We start from the raw sequence: 15,042 nt of genomic DNA on the forward strand, positions 1-15,042 counted from the left end.
TTCTCCACCGCTGTCCCTAACATCTTCCTTGTGCCAATGACAAACATCCAGACAGACGGGAAGTTCTCTTATCAGAAAGAAGAGCTCTGGTCAACCCTGGGAAGAACTCAGAAACCCCACCTGTTTCTAACACCAAAGCCCTGATATGAGAATTTAAATATGCCCAGTCAATCAAATGTATTGAGTTTTTTTTTTTTTTTTTTTTTAATTTAGCACCAGAAATCAGTTAAAATTTTCTGGTAGATCACTTAGGATGTTAGCATTTAAAAAGTGGGATTCAGTCACAGAATCCTACTATGGTAAAAGCACGGGGAAGAATCTTTCCAGAGCTACTCCCCATCCCACTTGACAGAGAAGGAAACTGAAGCCCTCCAAGATTCAGTGACCTGCCAAAAGCCCCAAGGGAATCAATTTCAGGCCCCCGGCCAGCATGTGACACAGACACTCATGCTGAAATGGAGTTTGGCCGCACTCATTCCTTCTGGCTGTGTCAGACATGGGGTGGCTTGAAAACGCATCAAATATACATGATCATATCCTCTAACTGTAGCTCAGCAAAGAATCAGGGCATATATGTTTTACAAGAGGTACACTAGAACACTGGGCCGTATGTACACAAGGCCAAACAGCCGATGAGAAGGAGAAAGTCAGATGAATGTTTGCAAAGAGCAGTCCCACAGATTCCTGGCTTCTTTTCGTCAAGTGTCTCAGCCATGGCAACAGGGCCCAGGACACATCTGCTTGTACTATCTGCTTGCTCCCTCATCTTCTGGGGTCAATCAGCCCTGACCTCGTCTCTGGTTTTCCCACCTGCACCAGGGCCAGGAGGAGGAGCCCTTGACATCCCACCCCTGCAAGCATGACTTCCAGTGAGTCCGATGGATGCCGGCTGAGAAAAGGGGCACAAGTCAATGGCTGCCCCTGAGAAATGACCACATCTGGGGCTGCTGTCCCACTTTCTCTTTGGTTTTAGGGCTCTTTTCATGGTTATTCTAGAATCCAGTTTTCATACTGGGGTTGCCCAAAGTCTCAGGCAAGGGGCTGGAGGGAGAATTCCCTGTCTACTCCTCCAATATTGGGAAAATATCTCCAATATTAGACCAGCCAAACTTGTCATTCTTGACAGGGCCTGGGACTGAGGGAGACTTGGCAAATGCAGTTAGCCTTTTGATTCCTGGCATCCCCATCATGATGAGAATCCGTGTAAGGAGGTTAGTGATCACACGGAAAGCAACCAGAAAACAATCATGCATGGTTTAGAGCACTGGGTGGTGCTGATGCCTCATGCCGCTTAGTTTAGGTTAGACTCTACAGCACGCTTGGGAAGGTCAACGGTGGCCTTCTTCGTGTTCAGAAACAGTCCTACCTCCATGTCATCCTCTTCATCAGTCTACCCGAGTGGACAGGACAGGATGGAAAAGACAGAAGGGATTCTTAGAAGGTACAGAGGTTAGCAAAGATGAGATCATCTCAATGTCACACCATATTCCAAATAAAATAACTGGCCGCCACAACCAGGGTCCGCCCTTCTGATGCAGGAACTGCCAGACCCCGACTGCACAGCCCTCCTGCTTGTGGCCAAGTACTGCCTCTCTGAGCCCCAAGGCCAGTTCTGAGTAATGTCAGGAGGCATTTGAGGGGCTCCAGACCAACCTCCTGAGGCCGTCCAAGGGTGCATAGCCAGCGTACCTGGTATCCTGACTACCGGAGACCTCACTCCCAGCTCTGTGCCCTGCTCCTCAGCTGGCCACATCCTGTGAAACCCACCACAACCTGCTAGTCATCAGGGCCTCTACGGGTGAGCCAACGTCCACGTGCCTGGTGCTCCCTGTCAGCTGCTATCCCCTCTCACCCGGAGTGCTTGAGCCTCCCTGTCCAGGCTGCCAGGTCTGGGCCTCCATGAATCCTGCCACACACACCCCAGACAGAATAGGCACAACAGTTGCCCAAGCAGAATAGGTCCCATTACTCTCTCCTCAGAAACATGAAATTCAGTCCTTTTAAAAATCTTACCCGCCTCTCATGGAGGCTTTCTGAGAGAACATGCCCAACTTTTAATTATCACCAGATAAACTTCTTGAAGCATCTTTTAAATAAATATCCCTCTCCTAAAAATAAACTGAGGGTGAACGTCATGTCCATCTCTTGGTTTTAGATGAAAAATACCCTCAACGTAACCTGTGTTTCCACTGAGGTTATACAGCCAGGCCTGCAGACTGGACACAAGGTTTTTTAAGAACCAACTCAACTTTCAGGAGCTGAAATGACAAAATGCTTCTGGTTCGCCATGTTCCCCACCACCCTCAGGCAAGTGGCACTACACCCAGAGACGACTGTCCTCTCTATTTCTATGTCTATCTTGGAGCTTATTTATTTAAACGGGATTGTTGGTATTTTCTCAGCCATCAGCCCAAGTGCAAGGCACTACATATACAAAATCTCTAGCCTTCTCACTGTCCCCCAAAGGAACTAGCATTCCCTTTTTCTAGAAGACAAAGCTGACATGCCTGCAAAACTGAAGGAAATATTTAAAATAGTCAGGACAGCAGAGGGGGTGCCCTCCTCAGTTGCAGCCACCAAAAAGAAGCAGCCTAACTTACAACCCAAGAAGGATGAAGATTCTTTCCTGACCTGGCAACAGCCCAGCCAATGAGAAACTGCCACAATTCCGCCCATGAGAAACCACTGCCACCCTGAATGCTTACTTTCTTCCAAGGGACTTTCACTGGAAACAGCCTTCCCAATGCCCTCTTTGCTCAATAAATTAACGTTCCTCTCCTTTGTTCTCTGGACCTGCCTATGCTTTGGTCATAGCCTGCATGTCCCAAATTGCAGTTCCTCTGCCATTCCTGAATAAACTCATTTTGCTGCTAAAATAATAGCTGGTTCATTTTCAAGGTCAACAGTGCTCCCCCCTGTGCCCTGATAGGGAGATCCTTGGACTGATGGCCTGAGGTCTTGCATCCCATCTTGAATATGATGACAGCAGACAGGGCTACGGCGTCTTATGCTGCTTGCCTTGTCTATGTCACTATTTTGTCTAGAACTAGCTCAGGGCACAAGGATGAGGAATCCCTTAGTTTCTCACTGACTTCTACCTGGGAGGGCTCCCGGATTTTGAGAAAAGCAGCCTGCACTTCAGAAGCAGAGAAAGAAGAGGAGTGCCAGGCACACAAGGGCAGATATAGGGTAGACTCCAAATGTAGGGTCTTTGGATTTTACCCAGATTTCACTGTGTCTTAAACAATAATTGTTTTCCTAAACTCATCTCTAATTGCTACCACTTCTGCATTCATTTTACCCAGCATCTATATTAAAAATTATTTTCTCTAAAAATCATTTCCAGCTCTAACGTTCAGGGACTCCATCCATTGCCAGGTTTTGTTTTTAGTGGTTTAAGTTGTGTATGTGTGGCTTTCTAATCATGAGGACATCCTTGGAGCATCCTTGTCTTCTACTGCAGTTGCACATGTGGGCACACCAGGGGAACCTAATTCAGAGTCCGAAAAAGCAGCTCTACACTTCGTCTTGAGCGACAATATCCTAATCTTCCAGCAGATGGCAGTGTCTCTACGTGAATGATGCCACTTTGACCACCGAAAATTGGACCCCATGGAGGATGAATCCTGAAGCCAGCTCTGTCCACATCTGAATGGCAATTTAAATATTTTTGAGTCAAACTCTAGAAACATTTACCCTTGTTTATAAATAGGCAAGCTGAATGTTTCAGGGAAGGGCAAAATTTGAAAATTAGTGGGATCTGTAAAAAAAAAATCTCAAGAATTTGGCAAGAAATTTTTGTGTTTTCATAACTATTAAGCCTATTGGGCTTGTATAGTTTTCACCCGCCAATGTGTCTCTCTTCTTCAGAAACAAGGAAGCCCCTTTTAAAACTTTTTAAAATAACACCGTGGAATGAGAAGTGGGCACAGTTTGCCCAGATGGATTGTTTGCTTCCCGTTGCTGTCCTATGGGAGGCTTCATGTCCTACCAAACCCAGATTTCAGCTGGTGGCATGGGCATTCGGAACAGCAGCAGGCTATGCAAAGGGCTCCTCTGCAGAGAAGTGATGTAAGGGTTGAGAAAATTCCAGGTGAACAAGGAGTCTGGGTGAGGGGATGAGTCTCTGGTTGTTCTTAGAAATGTCTTAAAATTACAACAAAATTTCTGAGCTGATAGATCCTGTCTCCACATCCCTCAAGAATGTGGCCAGTAATCACGTGCCTTCTGTTTCTCCTACAACATGCACACCTACCTGGAGACAGTGGGCAGAACTGATTTGATTCCTCCCCAAAGAAATCTGCCTAATTTGAGCTCAGTGGAGGCTTGCAACCCTTAGAATGATGGCACTCTACCGCTTAGACATTTACCCATCCCATTCTTTGTATCACTGAGTGCCAATGTGCTTCGCAGATCCAGAAACAGATGAGTTAGGTTTCCTAAAGACCCACCAGAAAGAGGCACCTGCATGGTGGGTCTTCATCTCTGGCATCTTCACACATCCCTTTCCCATCCACTTAGACAGCATCTTGCATCTGAATGCCCACAGCACCTGTGGCCTGCAGGGTTCCAGGCTGAGGTGGGAGAGGGGAGCCCAGGAACAAGGGAAGCACACAAGTGTGCAGGTGCCCACTTCCACCCCCAAGGGGCTGTGGGGAACTCCTGTTGGATTCACTGTTCTGTGGATCTCTTCCCATCTAAGGTTCTCTGACCCAAGGGGCCCTCAGATTGTGTCTTTAAGCAATCACATCCATTTTTTCTCAATTCAGTGCCTTGAAAGGGTGGTCCATGTGTCAACTTGTTGTATAGCACTGTTAGAACGATTAAAATCCTGACTCAATTCCCAAATCAGTATATCTGTCTTCCTAGGACACGCGGCACCGTCTTTTATATTTTTTCTTTTCTTCCACTTTTACCCACATTCCAGAGGTTGAAAACGGCATCAAGCTCTTCACGACACCACAGCCTACAACACCCCGACATGGGTTAAAGTTCCTCCTCTAGCCACATAGGCTTAATTCACATGGACTTATCCCATGTCTGTCATAATAGCAGATTTTCACAGTAATAGGAGAGGAAGGGTTTAAGAGCACTTTTTAAAAAATGGAATTTTTTTCCACCAAAAAAAAAAAAAAAAGATCAGCCCCACACTGCGTGGGGTTCATCTACTTTCGCAACAAATGACACAAAGCAACGGGTTTCACGGAACTTACGTCAGTGATCATCTTCCCTCTGGTCTTATTTCTCTCTCTGTGGTTGGCCCGTTTCTGTTTCTGCTGCAAAACCCTTTCCCTGGTGGTGCGATACTCCAGCGCGAATTCACTGAGGATCCTGCAGAACTTGTTTATGTTGACTTCCCGAATCGCGTAAGGTGGGTGTCCCATGAACAGCAAAAAGGAATGGAACCTGCAATGGAAATGCCAATAGCGGTGATGACGCCAGTTCTAAGGAACAAAAAACCAATGGTCTAAAAACTCCCAGAAGAAAAACCGGTCAGGCAGGCAGTGCTCTTCATTCCTGGGGCTCTGGGGCTGAGTCTTCTGGAGCCACCAGTTCAACCGGAAGTCAAGTTCAACTCACTGATGGAGGATGTCTAGGTGGTGGGACTTCAGGATTTAGTTACTGTTTTGTTTGCTTCTCGGTGGTTTACTGTTTTCTAAAATGTATGTGCAACACTCTTGTAATATTTTAAAGAAAACACTGCACAAGTTTCTAGATTATGTAAGAGCTGAATACGGAATAAGGAAATACAGCTTAGCGATTCCTTGAGAACCTACTGTAATGATTATTGGAATAAACCCAATCATATGAGCTATTAATGGATGGTTTGTAAAAATGCTGATTAAGTTTTCTGTGAGTAAATACTCTGAAATATTTTCTCATGATATTACATACAATCCCCCCTTTTTTTTTGAAGGTGTGCACAAATGAGTGGGGGAGGGCACAGGGGCAGAGAGAAAGGGAGGGAGAGAGAGAGAGAGAGAGAGAGAGAGAATGCTAAGCAGGCTCCATGCCGGCTGTGGAGCTCAACATAGGGCTGGGTCTCATGACCCTGGCATATGACCTGAGCTGAAATCAGGAGTCTGAATCTCAACTGACTAAGCCACTCAGGTGCCCCACATACAATCTTAATTTCATTCAAAAACACATAAACAGGCCCAAATAAATTTCAGCTATTTAACTTTATAAATTAAAAACTATTGGATTTCATTGACCAACACTTTGTAAAAGAAATTAAATAAGCAAACATGTACACCATCTTTAGTTATCAAGAAATGAGAAAGAAGATACTAGGAGACAGAGGGACATTAGAATGTAGACCAAACAGTCTTATATAAATGATACCACTATTTGTGGACAACTACTTTTGTTTTTGATCATTCTAATTTGTACAATAGGGGTTTCGTTTTGTTTTGAAGTGAAGGAAATGGGCCTATTCTTCATGTGAAGAATAATACAGTAAAACAGACAACTTGTAATTAAAAGGGTTGAAAAAATGCTGTTTAAGGTCATAAAATTTAGCTAGAACTATAAAGCTCTTAGAGGAACACAGACTGTAAGTTTTCATGACTTTGGATTACCCAATGATTTTGTTCTTATATGGCCACCAAAACTATCAACAACCAAAGAAAAATAGATAAACTCGACTTCATCAAAATTAAACACTTTGGTGTCTCAAAAGACCACCATCATGAGTGAAAAAACAACCCACAGAATGGGAGAGAATTTGCAAATCATGTGTCTGATAAGCAATTTGTATCCAGAAAATATATAGAAATATTACAACCCAATACTGAAAAGACAAAGAGAATATGGAAAAAGGATGTGAACAGACATTTCTCCAAAAAAGATACACAAATAGCTAATAAGTGCATGAAAAGTTGTTTCATATCACTAGGAGAATGAAAATCAAAACTACAGACAGAAACAAGAGTGGGTGAGGACTCAGAGAAACTAGAGCCCCCATAATGCAGCAGGCAGAGACATAAAATGGTTCAGCCGCTATGGAAAAGTCTGGCAGTTCTTAAAAAGTTAAACACAGGGTTACCCTATAACCTAGCAATTTTGCTCCTACGTATATACCCGGAAGAAAAGAAGATGCATGACTACACAAAACCTCTACAGAAATGTTCCTAGCAGCAATAATCATAACAGCCAAAAAGTAAAGATGAGCCAAATGTCCAACAAATGAACAGGTTAACAAGACGTGGTCCATCCGTACGAGGTACCGCACAAGCAGCCCCACTTCCTCTCTCATCTCGACTGAACCCAGCCGCAATGGACTCAAGATTCCTTAAGAAGCCTCAGGCCCCAGGGCTGGTGTGCGGGGATCCTACAGCGACACTGAGATGGCTGAAAGCCTGCAGGAGGAGGGGCAGGGAGGCCATTCCATTGGCAGGACCTCAGGCTCTGAAAGGTGTCTAGTCCCAGCTGTTTCCTGTCTCTCATCCTACAAGATTCTGCCCAACCATCACCTCCGCAGAGAAGCTTGATCAGTTTTATAAAACAGCACTTTGTCATTCCCTGTGTTGATTACACTCTTACTCCTTCTTCCTGGCTCTTACTCCTTCTTCCTATCTCTTACTCCTACCTGACACCAGAGAGGGCAGATAGGATCTATGATGCGGTAGCATAGGATAGCGCACACAAGAAAAAATCGGGGGGATGATCCCTCAGTCTCTTTGCTCTGTTCCGCCATCCACTCTTTCCCTCAAGTGTGCCAAAGATTATGGGGTCTGGCCCAAGAAGGGGAGGGGTGGATTGGGGGGTACCAGGAAGCCAGTGTGAGTGTTGCTTGTCTCCCCATCTCTCCCCCTGGAGTGCAAGCCCCTTACTGAGTTCTCTGAGGCCGTCCTCCACTGGCTGCCGGGCTCCAGGGCCCATCATCGTGTGCATAACTTGGCCCAACGAGTGAGTCTACAGGCAGGCGAGGCTGCTGTAGAGGGGGCAGTGTGAAAAGAAAGGGGAATATGCACATTCAGGCTTGCAGAATGAGATCTTCTCAGCCATGCAATGGTTTTTGAAAGCTGATTGTCGAAGTTCTTTTATCTGCCACTTTACCAAGAGGACACCCAGTGCAGTAACTAAGGAAGGGGAGGTGGGAGCACCAGCTGCTTTCACTCCAAAACCAAGGTGAGCAGGGAAGGTGGGTGCCTAGATATGGGTTCTCATCTCTCTCCAAGGAGAACCTGGAGCAGAGAGAGGTCTGTTGAGAGGCTACGGTGCGCTGAGGCCAAGAGGGATTTCTGTCCCTCCAGGAGGTCCCTGTGCAAGACAGAGGGTTCCAGACGCAAACAGAACACGCCTGGCAGAATACAAACAGCAGCATGGTAAGGTGAGGAAGCAGGAGGGTCTGGCCAGACTCCTCAGCCTTCATGGGATCCTGTGTGGTATACAGCAGAGCCTAGGGAACCCAGAGGGCGTGAGCAGAGAGCCTAAAGGGTGTGAGGGGATGAGTGGAGCAGAGAGAGGGGAGACCCGACGACTTGTCCCTTCGGCTGCCAATCACAGCAGGGGGTGCCAGCAGACGTGGGCCTATCCTGTGCTCACATAAGGCCCGTGAGGTTCCAGATGGCTCCATCTGGAAACCTATCTCCCCTTCCTCCCCACTGAGCACTAGAAATCACTGTTCTTCCCCAAGGACAACTTTGAGAGGGGTAGCAGGGATGAGCTGAACTCTTGAAGACCAAAAATTCAGGAGATAAAAAGTTCAGCTGTTTACATTACTGGCCGGGTCAGCAGACCTGTCAGGCAGGGGGTCATTAAGGAGCTTTACTGGACGGTGAGGGAAGCCGAAGTTATTTTCTCTGCATATCTGAGTGCCACGAGAACAGTTCTGTTGCCTGTGAGGGTCTGAGCTCGCCCCCAGGAACCAGATAACCTTCACATCCTGAGAACCTCTGAGCCGTGCCTGTGGGACATCGGCATCTTTCAAAAAGTGCCCTGTTGCATGAATTCCTAATTACACAGACAACAAAATAACTCTCACACGTGCAGATGAGGAAAAAAGATGAAGGCCTAGCGGCTTCCAACTTTCTGCTCCAAAGTCCTCTGTTTAGGCGGATCTGCGTACCGCAAAGGATTCTACCTGCACCCACCTTGACTAGGGTTTTACTCCTCTCTGGGTCTCAGTTGTCCAGCGTGTAAAGGGAACATGTTAGACCACAGCAGTCACAGGCTAACCAGCTTATTTGGGTAACCAGCTTACCAGGGAGAATGGAACAATCAGAGCAATCATTATGTGCATTTTACACAAATACACACACACACACACACACACACACACACACACATACATGAAAACACACACAGATGCCTATAGCTTAAGGAACAGCTGCATCACCAAGATAAGTTTTTACCTGTTGGGGATAAAATGGCTAATGTGATCAGGCCTAATAGCTTTACAAGGCCTTCAGAAAATTGCTCCAGATTCATAACATTCCAAGTGGAAACTATTTGTTTATTCAAGCAGTTTTGAGTTGGAAATTGCTCGTGTCCTACTAAGCATGGAGGGTCAGAGCTGCTCACATTCCCGGACTCCGCTTTTTAAACTAGTGAAAAGCACAGTGTATTTTGATTTCATTGGGAAGTCTCTGATCAGTTCCTCTACCCCAGAGGTCCCTGTAAGGTCAAGGTGGAGTGCAGTGAGAGGGGTTTACAACTGAATTCCTGACTGTGGTCGACCTGGAGGGAAGATTCTCTCCCCTACTCTTGCCCTGGCGAACAGCTAAAGACTGCCACTACCTTCTCTGCCCTGCAACAGTCTGGATCAAAACCCAGGAGGTGTACAGTTACGGAAGCAACAAAGGTGGGTAAGAGCTCTCAGGCAGACAAGACAATTACGTTGTTAAAGTGCTGGTGGGTGCAAAGAGGGTGAAGGAAGGAAAGAAAAAAGAAGGTTAAAGGAGGATGGGAGAGAAGGGAAGAGATAAAAAGTTAATTTTAAAAAATACAACACTGATAAGGATAAAAGAAAATACTGCCCACCTGTTTAAAAAAATATCAAGTGCTTGGACCCCAGCCTGGGAATGCACTTGAGGGGCAACAGGTCTCCTGGAAAGGCCCCAAGGGGTGGGCTCCCTTCACAGAATCATGATGAGGCCTGTCTCCAAAGGCCTGCCACCAGAGCACCTGCTCTGGGTGGACCCCAGCCTGCAGGTCTGGGGTCAGGCCCATCTACTTCACAAGGCCCAGGACAGAGCAGCTGGACCCCGAAGGCCAGGCCAAGTTGCCTACAACCATCCTCTGATATCACCCAGAAGAGAGTGGTGGTGCGTGGTCAGAACCAGCCTGGCCCAGGAAGTCAGAAGACCCACGTTTGGGTCTGTGTGCTGCTCCTGCTTACAGGTGAGCCAGCCTTGGACAGCAGTGGAGAAGGCCTGGACCCCAGCCAGTCTCCGTGCAGGCAGACAAGGCCCCCTACAGCCCTGTGCATCTCTCAGGGGCCTCTTGGGTCCCGTGACTCTAAGGGCGGCTGCCCAGAGGGTGACACTGGTGGTGGGCCCAGGCCTCACGCAGGCAGGCCACAGCAGGTGGGAGGTCTTGGAGGAAACATTGCAGATCATATAAAGGAGTTTTACTGACAACAAGTCAAACGGCTGTGCAAGGACACGGGCTGTGTGCACCCAGACCTGTTCAAACAGATGTAGACATACAGGCTCTACTGGTCAGATCTCAGAGAGGCGGGGCGCCTGGGTGGCTCAAGCCTTCCACTCAGGTCATGATCCCCGGGTCCTGGGATCGAGCCCCGAATCGGGCTTCCTGCTCTATGGGAGGCCAACTTCCTCTCCCACTCCCCCTGCTTGTGTTCCCTCTCTCGCTGTGTCTTTGTCAAATAAATAAATAAAATCTTTAAAAAAAAAAAAAAAAAAAAGATCTGAGAGAGGCGATTCCAGATTAAGCAGGATTTTTGGATCACACTATCTCTGAGATTGCTTACAACCTCAAAATCCAATGACATTCTATTATTGAGGGGTGTGTGTAAGAAAAATGCCCCTGAAACAAACCCGTGTGAAGGTGTATTTTCTATGAATTTACAGTACAACTTCTGTAAATGTAACCTTCAGATCGTGGTTTGTAGACCATTTTTAACATGCCACTGTATACAGGTGTTAACACTGGTTCCTTCATCCACTCACCTGTTAATTATTCTTCGGTGGACAATCTTTAAAATTATAATCCGCTCTGCACAGTCTTTTAGGAACTCTGACATTCGCTGTTTTAAAACTGGTTTCATTTCATGTTTTGCAATTGCCTTGAGGTGATCCCATGAAGCTTTGCATCTTCTCTCCATCTGACACAAATTATCCTGAAGTTGATCAAAGTCAACCTGAAAATCAGAGGGAGAACAATGGCCAAAGGGCTCAAACCGCCGGACACCAACCTGAACCAGGAAACTCAACTGCCTCCGGGGAGAACTAAACATCAAAACCAAATTTACATCTTGCAATACAAACATATTGAGGGCCTAAAAATTACCCACATGTGTATCTGTCATTATCTTGACATCAAATTATCTAGTGATAAAACTGTTCTCCAAATGAACCCAGTGCAAATATCACTCTTTTCTCCATCTCCCCCCCGCCCCATATTTGGAAAGAAATCTTAGGAAAGTCTTTGGGAACTGTAAATTAAAACATATCAAGGAACTCCAGTACAAGATGAACTGAGCAGATGTCTCATAAAATTTCTCAGAGTACTCTTGTTCTTGAGAGATGATTTTTTTCACTTAGGGTTACAGGAATATACCAGTCATACTGGGCAATTCTGATATGGGGAGACGGTCTGTTCAGGGGCAGACAGCGTCTCTTCACAGTGATCTCTTTTACACTGTATGACAAAATTTATTTCTCCCCCCTTCATTTATTCGACCCATGTCCATGAAGAAACTGGTGCGTGTCAGTTCCTATGCCAGGAGCTGAGAACGCAGAGATGGATGTTGAATGAGACTAAGCTGCTCATCTCATTCAAGGAGACTCGCTGTACAGACAGGTGTACAGACCAAACACTGAGGAGGTACAGAACCCACTGGGCATGCGTGCATGCATGTGCGTGTGTGTGAGAAAGAGAGAGAGAGAAGTCTTGCTGGCAGATGCAAGCCGTGTGTGCAAAGAACAGATGTGACGCAGCCCCCGCTGTGCTCTTCAGGGAAGTGGGGACGTCCGGATTAACTGAAGTAGCCTGAGCTGAGGGTTTCTAAAGTAAGGCTTTTACTGAATTTCTAGACTAGAAATTATGTGAATCAAAGAGTTAGTCATGGAAAAAAATGCACTTGAGAGCATTTCATACCGACAGCTGTGGGACTGGGGAAAGAAACTGAGAAGGCAAGGAGGGGAGGCAGAAACACATAAATTGGTGAGCTTTAGGGAGAAGACTGAGGGCAGAGAAGGAGAAGCGCAGTGAGAGAGGGTGGGAGAAGGGGAGTGCTGGGCAAATCAAGGTCAGAAGGAGAAAGCGGATGCATAGAGATGAGCTGCCATTGATTAGATGACAGAGGTTAAGAGTGAGCCTGGATAGCCACTTGTATGTCTTCTTTGGAGAAGTGTCTGTTCATGTCTTCTGCCCATTTTTTGACATGATTATCTGTTTTGTGTGTGTTGAGTTTGAGAAGTTCTTTTTTTTTTTTTTAGAAATTTCTTTTTTTTTTTTAAGATTTTATTTATTTGACAGACAGAGATCACAAGTAGGCAGAGAGGCAGGCAGAGAGAGAGTAGGAAGCAGGCTCCCCACTGAGCAGAGAGCCCGATGTGAGGCTCGATCCCAGGACCCTGGGATCATGACCTAAGCTGAAGGCAGAGGCTTTAACCCACTGAGCCACCTAGGCGCCCCAAGAAGTTCTTTATAGATCCTGGGTATCAGCCTTTTGTCTGTACTGTCATTTGTAAATATCTTCTCCCATTTCGTGGGTTGCCTTTTTGTTTTGTTGACTGTTTCCTTTGCTGTGCAGAAGCTTTTGATCTTGATGACATCCCAAAAATTCATTTTCGCTTTTGTTTCCTTTACCTTTCATCACTAGCTATCAAGGAGATTCAAATCAAAACCACACTGAGATACCACCTTACACCAGTTAGAATGACCAAGATTAACAAGACAGGAGATAATGTGTGTTGGAGAGGATGTGGAGAAAGGGGAACCTTCTTACACTGTTGGTGGGAATGTTAAGTTGGTACAGCCAATTTGGAGAACAGTGTGGAGATTCCTTAAGAAATTAAAAATAGAGCTTCCTTATGACCCTGCAATTGCACTACTGGGTATTTACCCCAAAGATACAGATGTATTGAAAAGAAGGGTCATATGCACCCCAGTGTTCCTACCAGCAATGGCCACAGTTGCCAAACTGTGGAAAGAACCAAGATGCCCTTCAACCGATGAACGGATAAGATGTGATCCATATACACTATGGAGTATTATGCCTCCATCAGAAAGGATGAATTCCCAACTTTTGTATCAACATGGACAGGACTGAAAGAGATTAGGCTGAATGAAATAAGTCAAGCAGAGAGTCAATTATCATATGGTTTCACTTATTTGTGGAGCATAAGAAATAACACAGAGGACATGAGGAGATGGAGAGGAGAAGGGAGTTGAGGGAAATTGGAGGGGGAGATGAACCATGAAACTGTGGACTCTGAAAAACAATATGAGGGTTTTGAAGGGGCAGGGGATGGGAAGTTGGGTGAGCCTGGTGGTGGGTATTATGGAGGGCACGGATTGCATGGAGCACTGGGTGTGGTGCATAAACAATGAATTCTGGTACACTGAAAATAAATTTAAAAAAAAACTAAAAAAAAATGAGTGAGCCTGGATGTGAGTGGTCCCGCCCTCCACAAGACAATGCAGGGGATCAAGTCAAAGAAGGGATCTATCACCAGAGGCAATGAAGCCAAGCTGAGCATAAGGGATGCCTTGAGGGCAAGGCAAGACATTGCAAGTCCTGGGTTTCTAGGGTGCTGAAGAGCCAGAAACAGAAGGCAAGTTTAGGCAGAGCCCCAGGATTCAGGTAAGCAGGGGGGTTCATGTGACTCTGAGAAAAATGATTTGCCTGAGACCAAAGGAATTCTGGGTCCAGAGTAGAAAAAGCTTCACTTTCTTATAATGGATATAGTGGAGCTGAGGAGAAAAAAAAAAAAAAATCAGGTGTTCAGCCAAGAAGGGGAAAAAAAAAAATGCAGATTCAGAAAAGAACTCAATAGTTCAGTCTAGAAAAGACCAGATGACCTGAGACTGACAAGTAACGTCTAGGACATTTTAAGCCAATTGCAAGACGTCTAATCCTAACTCTCTGGCTCTTTCCTCATTTGCACCTGGCAGCTCCCTGAGACACCGTAAAATAAGCTCAGTTCCACTCAGACAGGCACCGAGCAGCACTGCACCATCTAACCAGGTGACATTCACCCAGCGAGGCAACGGGCATAGAGCAGCCTCAGACGCCCAGTAAGAGATGGTTTTCTGGGGAGGAGATTCCACCGTGAGCCCTTAAGGTGGGGGCAGAAGAAAGTGACCCACTGCCAGCAGAAGCCAGGTGGGGAGGCTTCTGGTGAAGAGAAGTTTGAGGGCTGAGCTTCAAGTAGCTTCTCCGGACGGGGTTTGGAAGGCAGTCTCCCCCAGCTGCTGCCTGGTGGGAGGCCACGAGCACAGGCGACCTGAGTCTTCACAATTATCCCCTGACCTCGGGTTCTCTTCCTAGGTCCAACAGATGCACAGAGAGGTGAAGTTGCTAGTGAGAGACCACACAGCTCTAAGCAGTAGAACTGGGATCTGAACCCCAATCTTTCTGGCTTGAGTCCAAGCTCTCAACCAGCAGGCCGTGAGCCTTGATTGGCCCCTAAAAAATTCCACCCCAGAGACAGAGCTGGTCTGGCTGCCGTTTTAGAGAAGGAAGTTCTTGCCTGAGAACAGATCCACAGGGGCCACTTTTGTGTGTGGGAAGCCCCATGAGTTGTGCTCTGAAGCAAGGTCCAACCTTATCAAGTCAGACTGGGATGCTGAGGGACAGCTCAGGGACATGGTTATTCCACCGATGCCAGAGCAACCTCGCTCTTG

At 46.4% G+C, this 15,042-nt stretch overlaps 1 protein-coding gene across 10 annotated transcripts in view; it reads right to left on the reverse strand.

Moving 5' to 3' along the window:
• Positions 1 to 15,042, reverse strand: part of FHOD3 (formin homology 2 domain containing 3) — a 461,736-nt gene that overhangs the window by 17,497 nt on the left and 429,197 nt on the right. For 8 of the 10 annotated variants that reach the window (XM_032310983.1, XM_032310980.1, XM_032310982.1 and 5 more), the window contains 3 exons: positions 11,139 to 11,329; positions 5,214 to 5,406; positions 1,367 to 1,390 (listed from right to left, as the gene is read on the reverse strand). In XM_032310983.1, coding sequence (XP_032166874.1) covers positions 1,367 to 1,390; positions 5,214 to 5,406; positions 11,139 to 11,329 — 408 coding nt within the window. The remainder of the gene's footprint in view (positions 1 to 1,366; positions 1,391 to 5,213; positions 5,407 to 11,138; positions 11,330 to 15,042) is intronic. The other 2 variants (XM_032310976.1, XM_032310984.1) reach the window with 1 other exon arrangement.

This window comes from Mustela erminea, chromosome 13, assembly GCF_009829155.1.
Source record: "Mustela erminea isolate mMusErm1 chromosome 13, mMusErm1.Pri, whole genome shotgun sequence".
In the NCBI taxonomy this organism is placed as follows: Eukaryota; Metazoa; Chordata; class Mammalia; order Carnivora; family Mustelidae; genus Mustela; species Mustela erminea.